This window comes from Hylobates moloch, unplaced genomic scaffold (genome assembly GCF_009828535.3).
Source record: "Hylobates moloch isolate HMO894 unplaced genomic scaffold, HMol_V3 SCAFFOLD_5, whole genome shotgun sequence".
Lineage (NCBI taxonomy): Eukaryota > Metazoa > Chordata > Mammalia > Primates > Hylobatidae > Hylobates > Hylobates moloch.
In genome coordinates, this window is record NW_026652280.1 from 127,084,070 (window position 1) to 127,098,162 (window position 14,093).

The 14,093-nt window shown below is 39.1% G+C and overlaps 1 protein-coding gene and 1 pseudogene across 1 annotated transcript in view; both read right to left on the reverse strand.

The window, feature by feature from the left end:
- Positions 1-1,621: 1,621 nt before the first annotated feature.
- LOC116467962 (high mobility group protein B3-like) lies at positions 1,622-10,385 on the reverse strand (annotated as a pseudogene).
- Positions 10,386-11,930: 1,545 nt separating this feature from the next.
- The window catches only part of PALMD (palmdelphin), a 48,831-nt gene continuing 46,668 nt past the window's right edge, over positions 11,931-14,093 (reverse strand). The window contains exon 8 of the mRNA XM_032155284.2: positions 11,931-12,447. Coding sequence (XP_032011175.1) covers positions 12,404-12,447 — 44 coding nt within the window. The 3' untranslated portion in view covers positions 11,931-12,403. The remainder of the gene's footprint in view (positions 12,448-14,093) is intronic.

Sequence of the window (14,093 nt, forward strand, 5' to 3'; positions counted from 1 at the left end):
CAGCTTACATACAGAGTTGCCCAAAGAAGCCTTTGCCATTTAATCTTTTTTTTTTTTTTTGAGACAGGGTCTTACTCTTGCCCAGGCTGGAGTGCAGTGGTGCGATCTTAGCCCCCTGCAGCCTTGACCTCTTGGGCTTTAGTGATCCTCCCACTGCAGCCTCCAGAATAGCTGGAACTACAGGCACCAACTCTGTGCACCACCACAGCCAGCTAATTAAAATTTTTTTTTTTTTTGTAGAGAAGGGATCTCTCTCTGTTGCCCAGGCTGATCTCGAACTCCTGGGTTCAAGCAATCCCCTTGCCTCAGACTCCCAAAGTGTTGGGATTATAGGCATGAGCCATTGCACCTGGCCCCAAATAGACCAAATCTTTTGATTAGGACCAAATTATTATTATTCTGCTTATGGTTGGTTGGTATCCACAAATTGCAAATGCCTAGTCTTCACTCCTCTCAGTTTTTCTTTTTGTTTCTGCAATAAACACTCTGGGCAGTTTTTCAAAAGTTACTTCTTTTGATAGTAATTATTGTTAAATTAAATGCTTTTATATCTTTAGCAGTGTTACCAAAAACAATGAGCAAAATCATGTTTTCTTCTAAAGAAGCGATGCAATATAAAATAAAGATGTGTATGCTTTTCAGAAAGAAATGAAAGAAATTCTAGAAATTTGTGGTTGGGCTGGCATTAATAGCTGAGGCAATAAAAAAATTCTGTCGTCTGCAGAAATCAATTTTAAGGGCAAAGGTAGTCTATAGTATGGGTTATCAAGTAAATGAAACAAATTCACTTTAGTACTTTATTTTTGTCAAGGATTTTGTCTCTAATGTGTGTTAAGCAATACCTCATCCCTTCCACATCCTGCCCCAGTCCAGGCTGCAGTGGGAAAAGACAAATGCAGCAGATGCCAACTAGGAAGCTCTCAGGGCACATGTAGTGTTTGGCTGAAATTCTATTTATCTGTATATTCTCATGAGGCAGGGAAAAAAAGAACAAAGGTCCTTGTTTAAGATAATCCATTATAGGTTGGAATGAAAGGAAAGGTCTTCTAAGAGCCCTTTTTAAATCGGATTAGGATATTCACAGTTCCTATCCACATCCTGCTTCTTTCTTCCTTGTGCAGCCCCTACCAAGCTCATCTCTGCACCCAGGTCACAGATGGTTACCAGCCTGGAATGCCCTTCTCAGTGAAACAGGAAATGTTCCCTTGTCCCCCTTGCAGGGTGTGGAATGGGGATGTGGCTGGCTTCTTCAGTGCCCCACTGCTCAAATCTAGGGGAGCATACAGATGGGCAGGCTGTGGGGCTCCGACCCCACAGCAATGTCTAGGGGTGAGTGTTTGCAGCTGAAGCCCCAGTGGGCATGTGTTACCATGTGCTCTTTTAGTTTAGCCATCCATAGTTAGCTTGTGTTAGCTCAGTTAGACCCCTGCCTTATTGCAAGGACAGAGGGCTTTCTGTATCCCTGGGTTCTTGCCTTGGTGTGCCAGGAGAATCGGATCGCACCTGGGCTTGGAGAATGAGTGCAAGGTGTGACCTACTCAGCAAAGTTTTACTGGGTAGACGTAGGTCTCGGCAGATGCGGGAGCCAGAAGGGAGATGGTTTTCCCCTGGAGTTGGGCCGCTAGACTGCCTGGGCTCTCCTCTGATTGCCCTGGCCAAACTCCGCCAACTGTTTCTCCTTCCGCCAGTCGTGGCCTGTCGGCATGCCGGCATCTGTCGTGTGCTCTTCCTCTGGCGTGCTCCCATCCACATCCTCTCGCTGTCCAGCTGCTTGTGTCTTCTGCGATGTGTTCCTCTCCACGTCCAGCTGCTTGTGTGTCTGCCTGCTAGAATCTTGGAGGTGTTTATAGGCACAGGATGGGGCCATGGTGAGCCAGGGTGGTCTTGGGAAATGCAACATTTGGGCGCTGAAGGCAGGGGTGCCTGTCCTCACTTAGGCCCATGGGCACGGTTTGGGGGTGGAGCCCTCGCCAGGGACCACGCCCTCCTCTGCCCAGCACTTCCCTTCCCTCCTTTCCTATTATTTAAAGGGACCACGCACTTCCCAGCACTTCCCTCCCGTATCAGTTACAAAAGCTAGTTTATCAAGTTCTAGCTCCTTCCCTGACTTGCTGTCCAACATTGGTATCTTTTTGTTTCGACCATCCTTATAAATGGGATGGGAGGCAGCTGATCCGTAAGTTAAAAAGGACTGGACATTAGAAGACCTGAATGTGCATGTTTGCTTGTTGGTTTACAAGCTGCATGTTCTCGGGTAAGTCACTTATCTTCTCTGGGCTCTATTCTTTCATCTGTAAAGCCCATCTCACAGAGCAGCTGTGAGGATCTAATGAAGTGATGCCAGCAAAAGATGCTTGCTTCGTACATGTTTTTGATGATGTCTTTGCCATTTGATTGCAGTGTTAAACTTAATAAATTTTGCAAGTAAAATGTGTACTTTTTATAAAAAATATTTGATGTTCATCTTGAAAACATGCTGAATAAAATAAACCAGACACAGGACGACTATTGTATTAATATGATTCCACTTATATGAGGTACCTAAAGTAGTCAGATTTACGGAGACAGAAAGTACAATGGCGGGTACCAGGAGCTGGTGGGAGAAAGGAAATGGGAGGTTAGCGTTTTTTTTGTTGTTGTTTTGTTTTTTTTTTCCTTTTTCGAGATGGAGTCTCGCTCTGTTGCCCAGGCTGGAGTGCAGTGGCATGACTGGATTCTAGGCTAAGTGGAGCTGCAGACAACTTTGACCTGTTTGACAAACTTACTGTGGGCTCAGCTCACTGCAACTTATGCCTCCCAGGTTCGAGTGATCCTCTTGCCTCTTCCTCCCGAGTAGCTGGGATTACAGGCATGTGCCACCACTCCTGGCTAAGTTTTGTATTTTTAGTAAAGACGGGGTTTCACCATGTTGGCCAGGCTGGCCTCGAACTCCTGACCTCAAGCGATCCACCCGCCTCAGCCTCCCAAAGTGCTGGATTACAGGCGTGAACCACCGTGCCTGGCCAAGATTAGGGTTTAATGGGCACAAAGTTTGTTAAGGAAGATAAAAAGTTTCAGAGATGGATAGTAGTGATGGTTGTACAACACTGTGAATATGCGTAATGTACTGAACTATAACAGAATTTATCACTATTATGTATTTTTTGCCACAATAAAAAAAAGTGGAAAAAAGCTAATGTTCATAGCAGTGCTTTTCACAGTAACCAAATGATGGAAACAGCCCACATGTCCATCAACTGATGAACAGGTAAATTGTGGTATATAAATACAATGGAGTTTTATTCAGCTATAAAAAGGAATAGAGTGCTGATACATGCTATAATGTGGATGAACCTCCAAAACATTATGTTAAGTAAAAGAAGTCAGACACAAAATTTACATTTTATGATTACATTTATATAAAATATCCAGAATAGGTAAGTCAATAGAGAGAAGAGAGATTAATGGCTATCAGGGGCTGGGTGTGGGGCAAAAAGAGAATAGAAAGTAATTGCTTAATGAGTATGAGGTTTTATTTTGGGGTGGTGAAATGTCTTGGGACTAAATAGAGGTGGTAGTCGACAACATTATGAATATAAGAAATGTCACTGAGCGTCCACTTTAAAATAGTTTCACGTTATGTGAATTTCATCTCAGTAAAAAGATTGTCTTGTTATTGCTCTTGGATTATCCCTTTGGGTAGAAAAAAACTGGGGGTTTTGCTGGCCGTAAATTTGGTATCTGTCTAATTTATTATTTTGTTGTCAAAGAAGTTAATGTAATTGTATATTATACCTGGTCATATACCTCTGTTTTAGGGGAGAGGAAGTTCCTAGAGCACGTGCTAAAGAGTATATCTTTTTCATGTGATATCTTATTCATATGTAAAAGAAATAGTACTGTGCTCTGGGTTTTCTATGAAGACCTAAACACACTTTTGGATTTTTCAATTAGACATTGATGTATGGTAGTCAAACTCTTGGGATAAGAATTTCCTGAAATCAAACATTCTAAATATCTGACTTGCACGGCATGTAATGTCTGAGTAAGAGCCTGCCAAATCAACCCTTCTCCAGAAAACCAGTGTAAACTTCAGAAAGCGGCTGCCTGAAGGCCTCAGAGAGTGAACACAGGACTAAATCTTTGTGACCTTGGGTTAAGCATTGATTTATTAGATATAATACAAAAAGTACAGGGATAAAAGAAAAAAATGGTTATATTGGACTATGCTATAAATAAATACTTATGTGCTTCAAATGACAGCGTCAAGAATATGAAGACAGCCCACAGACTGGGAGAATGTATTTGTATTTGCAAATCACATAAGAGACTAGTATTGAATATAGAAAGAATTTTATCAACTCTAGGAAGATTCCTGGAGAGGGGTCCACATGCAGAGGAGGAAAACTATTTGGAGTGAGCTCTGTTTCTACATTTTAGCTTCAGGGCAGTTGTAGTCAGTAGAGTGCTGGGTGGCAGAGGATCCAGTGGAAAAGCTGAAGTTTCTCTAGCATAGGAAATCAGAGGACTGATGGCCGGGGCAACTGAAGCTGCTGGAGTCAGTGGGTGATCCTGAAAAGGAAAATGCTAGAGAGGGGATCCCCAGTCCTGTTTGCCCACATCTCTTTCTGGTTGACCCTTGAACACGTGTGAAGCCTGATAAAAAGCATCTAAGGAAAACCTACACCTGATATCACTTAATGGTGAATGACTGAACACTTTGCCCCTATGAGCAGGAAAAGGACAAGTGTATGTCTGTTCTCGTCACTTTGCATAATGTTGTATTGGAATGGCTGTAATAAAAAAAGGTAATAAGTATTGAGAAGGATGCAGAGAATTTGCATAAATATACACCGCCTTTACCTCTAAGGTATGAATTATATAATAGTCATTTAAAGATTTATGGGCTGGAAGAATTAACACAGGAAGAGTATATATTTTTAGTGAGGAATATCTGCATTTTTATCAAAAAATACAATTTTCTATATCTATACCCTTTGTGATTTTTGAATTACATACATATTACAAAGCTACAATAATCAAAATAGTGTGGTACTGGCATAAAAACAGACATACAGATCAGCAAATGGAACAGACAGCCCTAAATAAGCCCTCTTGTCTATGGTCAAATGATCTTTGATGAGGGTGCCGGGATCACTCAGTGGGGAATGGGCAGTCTCTTCAACAAATGGTGTTGGGAAAACTGAATATCCATATACAAAAGAATGAAGTGAGCCCTTTACGTTACATTATATACAAAAATTAATTCAAAATTGATGAAAGGCCTAAGCTGAAGACCTAAAACTGTACTCCTAGAAGAAAACATGGGGAAAAAGCTCATGACATTGGATTTAGTCATACAATTTCTTGGATATGACAACAAAAGGCATAGGCAACAAAGCAAAAATAGACAAATGGGACTACGTCAAACCCCAAAACTCCTGTATATCAAAAGAAATAGAGTGAAAAGCAACCCACAGAATGGGAGAAAATAATTGCAAATCTTATATCTGATAAGGTGTTAACATGCAGAATATATAAGGAATTCCTGCAACTCCACAACAAAAAACCAAGTAACCAAATTTAAAAATGGGCCAAGGACTTGAATAGATATTTCTCCAAAGAAGATACACATATGGCTGACGAGTGTATGAAAAGATGTTTAAAACTGTTAATAATTGAGAAATGCAAATCAAAACCACAGTGAGATATCACCTCATATCCATGAAAATGGCTACTATAAAAAAACCCCAGAAAATAACAAGTGCTGGTGAGGATTTGTAGAAATTGCAACCCTTGTGCATTGTTGGTTGGAATGTATAATGGAACAATGGTTACAGAAAAGAGTATGGATGTTCCTCAAAAAAATTAAAAATAGAATTACCATATGATCCAGCAATTCCACTTCTGGATATATACCCAAAAGTATTGAAAGTGAGATCTCTATGAGATATTTGCACATCATGTTCATTGTAGCATTATTCACAATAGCCAAGAGGCAGAGGCAACTCAAATGCCCATGTATGGATGAAGAAAATGTGGTATAAACACATCGTAGAATATTATTCAGCCGTAAAAAGTAAGGAAATCCTGTCACATGCAACGACATGAGTGAACCTGGACAGTGTGATGCTAAGTGAAATAAGCCATCACAAAAATAAAAATACTGTATGGTTCCTCTTAGATGAGGTATTGAAAGTAGTCAAACTCATAGAAACAGAAAGTAGAATGGTGGTTGCCAGGGATGGGAAAGGAGAAATGGGGAGATGATGTTCAGTGGGTATAGAGTTTCAGTGTTGCAAGAGGAAAAAGTTCTAGGGCTCTGTTGCACAACGATGTTAATTTTCTTAATACTACTGAATTGTACACTTAAAAATGGTTAGGATGGTAAATTTTTATCTTAATGTATTTTTACCACAATTAAAAATGAAAATTAAAAAATTGTAGTTGTAACTAAAAAACCTTCCCAGAAAGAAAACTCCAGGGACAAATGTCTTCACTGATGGATTCCAGCAAACATTTGAGGAAGAACTAATATTGAGAGTACACAAACTTTTTCGGAAAATAGAGCAGTAGGGAACATTACCCAACTAATATTATAATGTTTGCATTACCCTGATACTAAAACCAGACAAAAGCATCACATGAAAAGGAAACTACAGACTATATTCCCCGTGACCATAAACTGAAAATCCATAATTATAAAAGTACTTAATGAAATATTAGCAAATTAAATTCTGCAACTTACACAAAGAGTAAATACATCAAGGCCAAATGAGGTTTATGCAAAGAATGCGCTGTTGGCATAACATCTGAAAAATTTGTTAATGAAATTCACCAGATTAGATAAAAAAGGAGAAAACCCATTTGATGATCTCAGTAAATGCAGAGAAAGCATTTGACAAAATTCAAGACACATTCATAGTAAAAACTTAGCAAACTAGGAGTGGAAACTTCCTCAATGTAATAAATAGTATCCAGGAAAAAGCTACAGCCAAAATTATATTCAGTGGTGAAAGATAATACTTCCCCTCTGAAAAATCAGAACAAGGCAAAGAATGCCTGCTCTCTGCATTTATATGTAACATTGTGCTGAAAGCCTTAGTGCAATAAAGCGGTGAAATAAAAGTCATAAGATTAGGGAAGAAGTAAAGTTATTTTTATTTGCAGACAAACTGATCATTAAGTAGAAAATCCTAAGGAATATATAAAAGAAAGCTAAAATTAATTGAACTTATCGGAGTTGTAGGAAACAAAGTCATTATAGAAAAGCATTTTTAAAACAGATGAATGGTTTTTTAATTCATCCTCCTCCTCTACTTCCTCATCTTTTTTTTTTTTTTTTTTTTCTTTTTTTGAGACAGAGTCTTGTGCGGTCATCTTCCTCTTCCACCTTTTTTCAGGCAACTTTAGCAGGATCCTTTGCACCATCAAACTTTCCAGGTTTATAGTCAGCAACATTCTTCTCATACTTCTCCTTCAGCTTTGCTGCCTTGGTGATCAAACCAATCTCACCTGGAATTGTAATCCCAATAATCCCCACCTGTCAAGGGTGGGAGCAGGTGGAGGCAATTGGATCATGGGGGCGGTTGCTGTTCTTGTGATAGTGAGTTCTCACGAGATCTGATGGTTTTACAGGTGTCTGGCATTTTCCCTTTTGGCACTCACTCCATCTTGCCACCCTGTGAAGAAGGTGCTTGTTTTTCCTTGCCTTCTGCCATGATTGTAAGTTTCCTGAGGCCTCCCCAGCAACGCGGAACCGTGAGTCAATTAAACCTCCTTCCTTTATAAATTACCCAGTCTCAGGTTTTTCTTCAATAATACAGTGAGGTAAGGCTCCTTTTCACTGTCATTTAAGTTATTCCACATCTCATCCAGCTTTTTTGCCACATCTCCAATAGAGATGTCAGGCTTTGTGAATTTGATCTTGGGCAGAATTCTGAACAGAACAGGAGGAATCCAGATGGTGGTCTTTTGTGGGCATTAGGATCCTTCTTCTTGCCTCCCTTAGCTGGTACGTAATCCTTCATTTCCCAATCATAGCATAATTTATCCGCCTTTGCCATTTCATCAAATTTAGACTTCTGTTTCCCAGACATTGTCTTCCACCTTTCAGAGCACTTCTTGGAAAATTCTGCAAAATTGACAGGGACCAGTGGGTTTTTCTTCTTAGGTTCTTCTCTGCACATCTGCACAAAGAAGGCATCTTGCCTTTTGTTTTCTTGCAATTTGGTTTCTTGGGGTCATGGATTAACAAACAATATTAGAATGAAAATTCTCTCCAAATTGATCTATAAATTTAATTCCAATCAAAAGCTTAGCAGCGTCATTTGAAGGGGTTTACAGACTGATTCTAAAATTCACATGGAAAGACAAAGAACTTTAAATGGTCAAGACAATATTTAAAAAGACAAAGTAGCAATGAGCCTGCCTAGTGCCCAGATTTTGTTTTCTATACCATTCTCCAATAAAAGCAACAGAAACTCTTGGATATATTGCTGATTCTAGAACTGGGGTAAGAAATACATAGGATGAGACTAGGTCATCTTGTAGTGCCAGAAAGTAAGGAAAAAACAAAGCAAAATCACAAGGATATGTCAAAGGGGCACAGGAGCCAACTGAATGAGCTTTCAACAGCCAAAGCTGGGCCAATTTGAGCAGCAAATTGTGTTGGATTATAACCCATGGTTTGTACCCTAGTACAAAATACCTAACTCAGTAATTTTCAGAACTGTCAAGGTCATCCAAATACAAGGAAAGTCTGAAAAAGAGTCACAGCCAAGCAGAGCGAAAGGAGACATGACAACTAAAAGTACCATAGTTTTCTCTTTGGGATTTTGGAATAGAAAAAGGACATTAGCTAGACTAAGGGAATCTGAATAAAGTTTGAGACTTTAGTTAATAATAGTGTATCACTACTGGTTTATTAATTGTAACAGATGTACAACGCTAATGTAAGAAGTTAAAATAGGAAAATCTGGGTACAGAGTATGTGGTAATTTTGTGCTGTCTTCTCAATTTTTCTGTTAATCTAAAACTGTTTTTAAAGTGTATTAAAAAAAACAAGATAAGATTGGAGGACCTAACCTGACTTGATTCCAATATTTATTATAAAACTACAATATTAACCACTATAAATAAAGCGTGCAGTATTCATGAGAGATATGCAGATGAATGGAATAGAACAGAGAATCCATATGTAAACTTTCACTTCTAAGACCAACTAATTAACAAAGGTGCCCAGGTAATTCAATGTGAAAAATAATAGTGTTTCAACAAATAGAGCTGGACCAACTGAATGTCTCTGGGAAAAAAATACCCTGAAGTTTTATTTCACTTACCCTTCCCCAAACTTTTCCTTTACTTACTTCTATTGCACTTAACTTGAAATGCCCCATTGACCTAAAATGAGCACTAAACATACAAAACATCAAGATATGAAACGATGAGGGTGTATGGTGTCTACCTTCATGTGTGACACCTCAGCCAGACTTGATGATGGGCAGGACAGCTGGCTCTTTTAATTCACTGACAAATTGAGTCCTCAAATGACTGTGTTAGACATATGACATGTACCTCATTTTACAGATAAGGATACAGGCTCAGGTAAGTCGTTTGTTGCCCAGGGTTATACAGCTAGCGTGGCAGACACTGTTGGTGCCTGTGTCATTTCCCCATGGTCCATTTTTGCAACACCGTAACTGCAGTGGACAGTTCCGAGTGAGCTCAGACTTACTATCCTTCTAGAGGCATGTTCTGTGCTTCTTTCTTCTTTTCACTCTGGGCACTAAGGGAACCTGTGTGACTCTCATGCAAGTGCAATCCAGAAGTGTGGGGGAATTTATGCTCCCTCATTCAATGAGGGACCTGAGCTGGTGGATAAATGCCCTAAAGTCCTTTCCTTCAGACAGACAATGTTAGCTGCTTTCTGTACACTCTTTTTGAGATTATAGTAAAATTCAGTCTCTGGTGCCTAAAGCATTGACTTCTATTACATACCGTTATATTTACCATTCTTTCCTGTGCTTTTCTTCCTGCTCATGGGATTGCTTCTCAAACTACTGTACCCAAGTCCTAATTTCAGGCTGTACTTCTTGTTGGAACCAAGAGTGGCTCTACACAGCAGATGCTCTGAATGGGACTCTGGAACTGGACTGTCCACTCACTGGTCAGAGGGCAATGAGGACTGTGTGATAAGTTAATGGTAACAACCTTTGGCTGTCTGTACTATTATAGTTACTAAGAAGCTGAGACTGGGGAATCTTGTAATGCCAGAAAGTAAGGAAAAAACAAAGCAAAATCACTTATATGGATAAGTCAAGGGGGCACAGGAGCCAACTGAATGAGCTTTCAATAGCCAAACCTGGACCAATATGAGCAGCAAATTGTGTTTGATTATAACTCATGGTTTGTACTCAGGTACAAAATACCTGCTAAGTAGGTCTCGATTGCTGGAAAGGCTGTAGTTACATAGCAGAAGGTGAACAGAAGGCAGTGTCTTGTCTCTGTACTATTATAGTTACTAAGACTCTTCCTTATACTGGATTGAGATGAGGTACAGGTGAAAAGGGAAGAGGTAGGTTATAAAGTAGCTCTGCACTTGACTAATATGGGGCAAAATATTGTCATGTACTGACATGTGCTGTGAAGTTGGCTGCTTTTTGATAACTGCCTTAGAAGCTTTGAAGAAAAAGAATTAGGCTCAGACCAGCCAACTATTTCGGGGCATTCCAGAAAGCCAGGCAGGCATCATGGCAATGTTTAAAGAGAATTATGTCTGCTGTAGACAGAAGGCAAACTGTGTGAAAATAAAACCCATGCTTCAATCCTAAGGGTGGCAGGGCAACAAAGGAATGTACAGGTTTGAGAGATCACTTATGCTAAACTTAGAGCCATGAAAGGGAAGGAATCCCTGGACCTGGAATAGGGGTATTTGTTGAAAGTAATTTACTTCAAAAATTTCAACCTCCAGGTTCCCCAGAACATTTCAGGCCACCAGAAGTAGTTCTCTCCCGCTAGAGAATAGCTGCCCCTGGCAAAACTACTCAGCCAGAATGCAGGCTTTGCAGGTTAATGCATGTCCTCCTCAGAATCATCTGCTTCTCTGACCTCTCATTACCTTCAGAGCAATAATTAAGATAAAGTCTGATCATACATAGTCCCAGCAGGGAAATTCAGTTTCTGTCCTGGGAGGAAACAGACTTTCATGGAAAGACTTGGATGAGCTGGATAATATATACTGGCATGATTTAGGGGAAGGTGTGTAGGAGTGGATCTCAAGGGCGTTGGAAGGAGGGACGTAAAATAAGGCAGGGTAGGAAAGAATTTATTGTCATGGGAGTACTCTGCTTCAAATTAGGATTGAATATCTTGGCAAGAATACTTAGAAGTAATATGCTGTAAACATTCTTATTAGTTTTAATATTAAGATTCTAACTCAAGCTTGCCCAACCTGCTGCCCGCGGGCCACATGTGGCCCAGGATGGCTTTGAATGCATCCCAACACGAATTCATAAACTTTATTAAAACAGTATGAGATTTATTTTGCATTTTTTTTTAGATCATCAGCTATTGTTAGTGTTAGTGTATTTTATGTGTGGCCCAGACAATTCTTCTTCCAATGTGGCTCAGGGAGGCCAAAAGATTGGCCACCCCTGTCTAACTTGTTCACAAGAATCAGTGAAATATTAGACCAGATCTGTGCTCTTTGAGGGTATGGGACATCCTCTATCCAACACCCTGAGGTCATAATCAGTCATTGCACCACAGGGTTCACATTGAACTGAGTGAAAGAAAGGATGATAATTTAAGAAGAATGAATGTGCCAGTTATCATCTGTGCACTGGCCGGACAATCCAAACTCAGTCCCCAAATCTCAGGATCATTACGGGATGCACCTTCTGAATATGTGCAAGGGTTTGAAGTCTCTACCAAACCAACTGAAGTGATACTTAGCAGGAGGATGTACTTTTATTAAGGCATTATTAATTCAGGATGACATATTTATTTGTCAGAGGTGAATATTTCTGTGATGAAGTGCAATGCTTTCCTATGATCTTTCAATCTTTGTATCATCAAAATTACAATGCCAGTTAATATACTATACTCAGAATATTTTAAATAAGTTTATTCTTAAATTTAACAAGCTCTTATTAGAAATGCTTTGGTATCCATAGAATAAAAAATGCTGGTTTTCCCCCACTGAATCATGTCAAGTAACTGGAAAAGTTACACATTTGTTTTCCCCAGCTTTTTGGGAATTTTTCACAAATAATAACTACTACTTATTCACATGGCTTAATATGGTACACTGTAATGATAATTTTTTGGACTTCAGAAAAAATAAACAAAATATCCAGAAGAGAAATTTGCAAATGCTTCTTCATTTCTTCTCCAAAGGATGTTTATGTAGGTGGTACAACTCTTAGATCACCTTTTTTCCCAGCTTTGCCATTCTCATCCTTAAAGCTGCAAATTAAAGAAAAAAAAAAGAGAGTTATAAAAAAAATCCTCAATTTTTACTCTAAATGGCCATTCATAGAATGCAGGAAAGTTTAGAACATACCTCAGATGGTTTTATCCAACAATGTGAGCATTGATTTAGTAGCACAAAAAGATAGTAGAAATAATAAGCTATGGTTAACTTAGGGCAGAAGCAGGTTCAGAACTAGAAGGAACCTATTTCTATAAAGATTAGAAAAATTAGTAAAGCAAACAGTACAAGTGGAACAAATACAGGATTAGTGCACAGTTTCCCTATTAGCCATACATACAGATTCCTATAGGTTGATGACTGTGTTTTACGTACATTTCTGAGCTATGTACTGCCAAAATAAAATGGTGTTTACACTTAAACTCTATTTCATGATCGTGTTTGCTTTCAGCTCATTCAACTTCCTTTCCCAAAGGAGCTCTGGCCTTTGGATATACAATAACAAAAACAAATTTCTTTATGAATGAAACGACAGGAACAAGTTATTAAAAGTTGCAGTGATTATAAAATGTCTTTGTCAAGATATAAGTATGTTTTAAAATGGCAAATATATCTTTTTGGATATATTCTTCTGCTAATAATATATTGAATATAGAAAGCATTTTTTAAAATGTAGATTTAGAATGTATAACACTTTTCTGGTATTCTGGATGAGTATTCTGGTATTCTATTCTTATTATTTAGGATTTCAGTGTAGAGCTGCCTTAGTGATGTTCCAAAAGTTGAGAGATGCTTTCAAGGCACTGATCTAAAGATTATGTTAATGATCTGATATTACATTCACATGTAATATGGCCCAAGAACAAGCTATGTAACTGATTGCACAATTTTGTCTAACGGAAAGTAAAATGGAAGACATGTTTTCTCATTTCTATGCCATATATTGGTTACCTTTTGACAATGGAAATGACCCCATACCTAAGAAACCTTTTTGCACAAATATGAGAAGGGATGGGATCTAATTCTGTAACAAGACCATGAATATTTTAATTGTCACTCCACTTATATGAAATATTTTAATTTCAATGAAGCTAAAGAGCATTGTTTCCCTTGAAACTTTAAGAGGGATGAACATTTCTAGTGGCAGGGCCAAGAGTATTCGCTAGAATTTAGGACGAGCTGAGAGAATGTGCTCTGTAGCAAGCAGGTCTCGATTGCTGGGAGAGGCTGTAGTTACATAGCAGAAGGTGAACAGAAGGCAGAAGGCAAGGCTTTATGAAGTTTATACTGTTGGATTTTATGGACCTCTATCTTGCCCCTACCAACAAAACAGTAGGAGTGAGGGGTTTTTTAAGAGTCTCTTTTAAGTCACGGGCAAATTGCTTTTTCTTACAGTCACTCCTCACCGTAAGATTCCATAAATCAGGCACATCCTGTGTGCTGTGGACATTCAGAGAAGTTTGCTAGAGTCTGCTTTCCTTTCCTTCCTTTTTTCAAGCCTATGGCAAGTAGATAGTGTGAGTTCCAGTAAATGCACGGGGCCAGAGCATGTTGGCAATAGAAGGCTTGGTTTAGCAGCTAAAAACCCTGGGCCATCAGCTCTCTTTTTTACTTCTATTTTCTGCTCCTCTGATCCCTGCCTCTTCTTCCCATAGCATTTTAGATGCATGGTTTCAGCTGG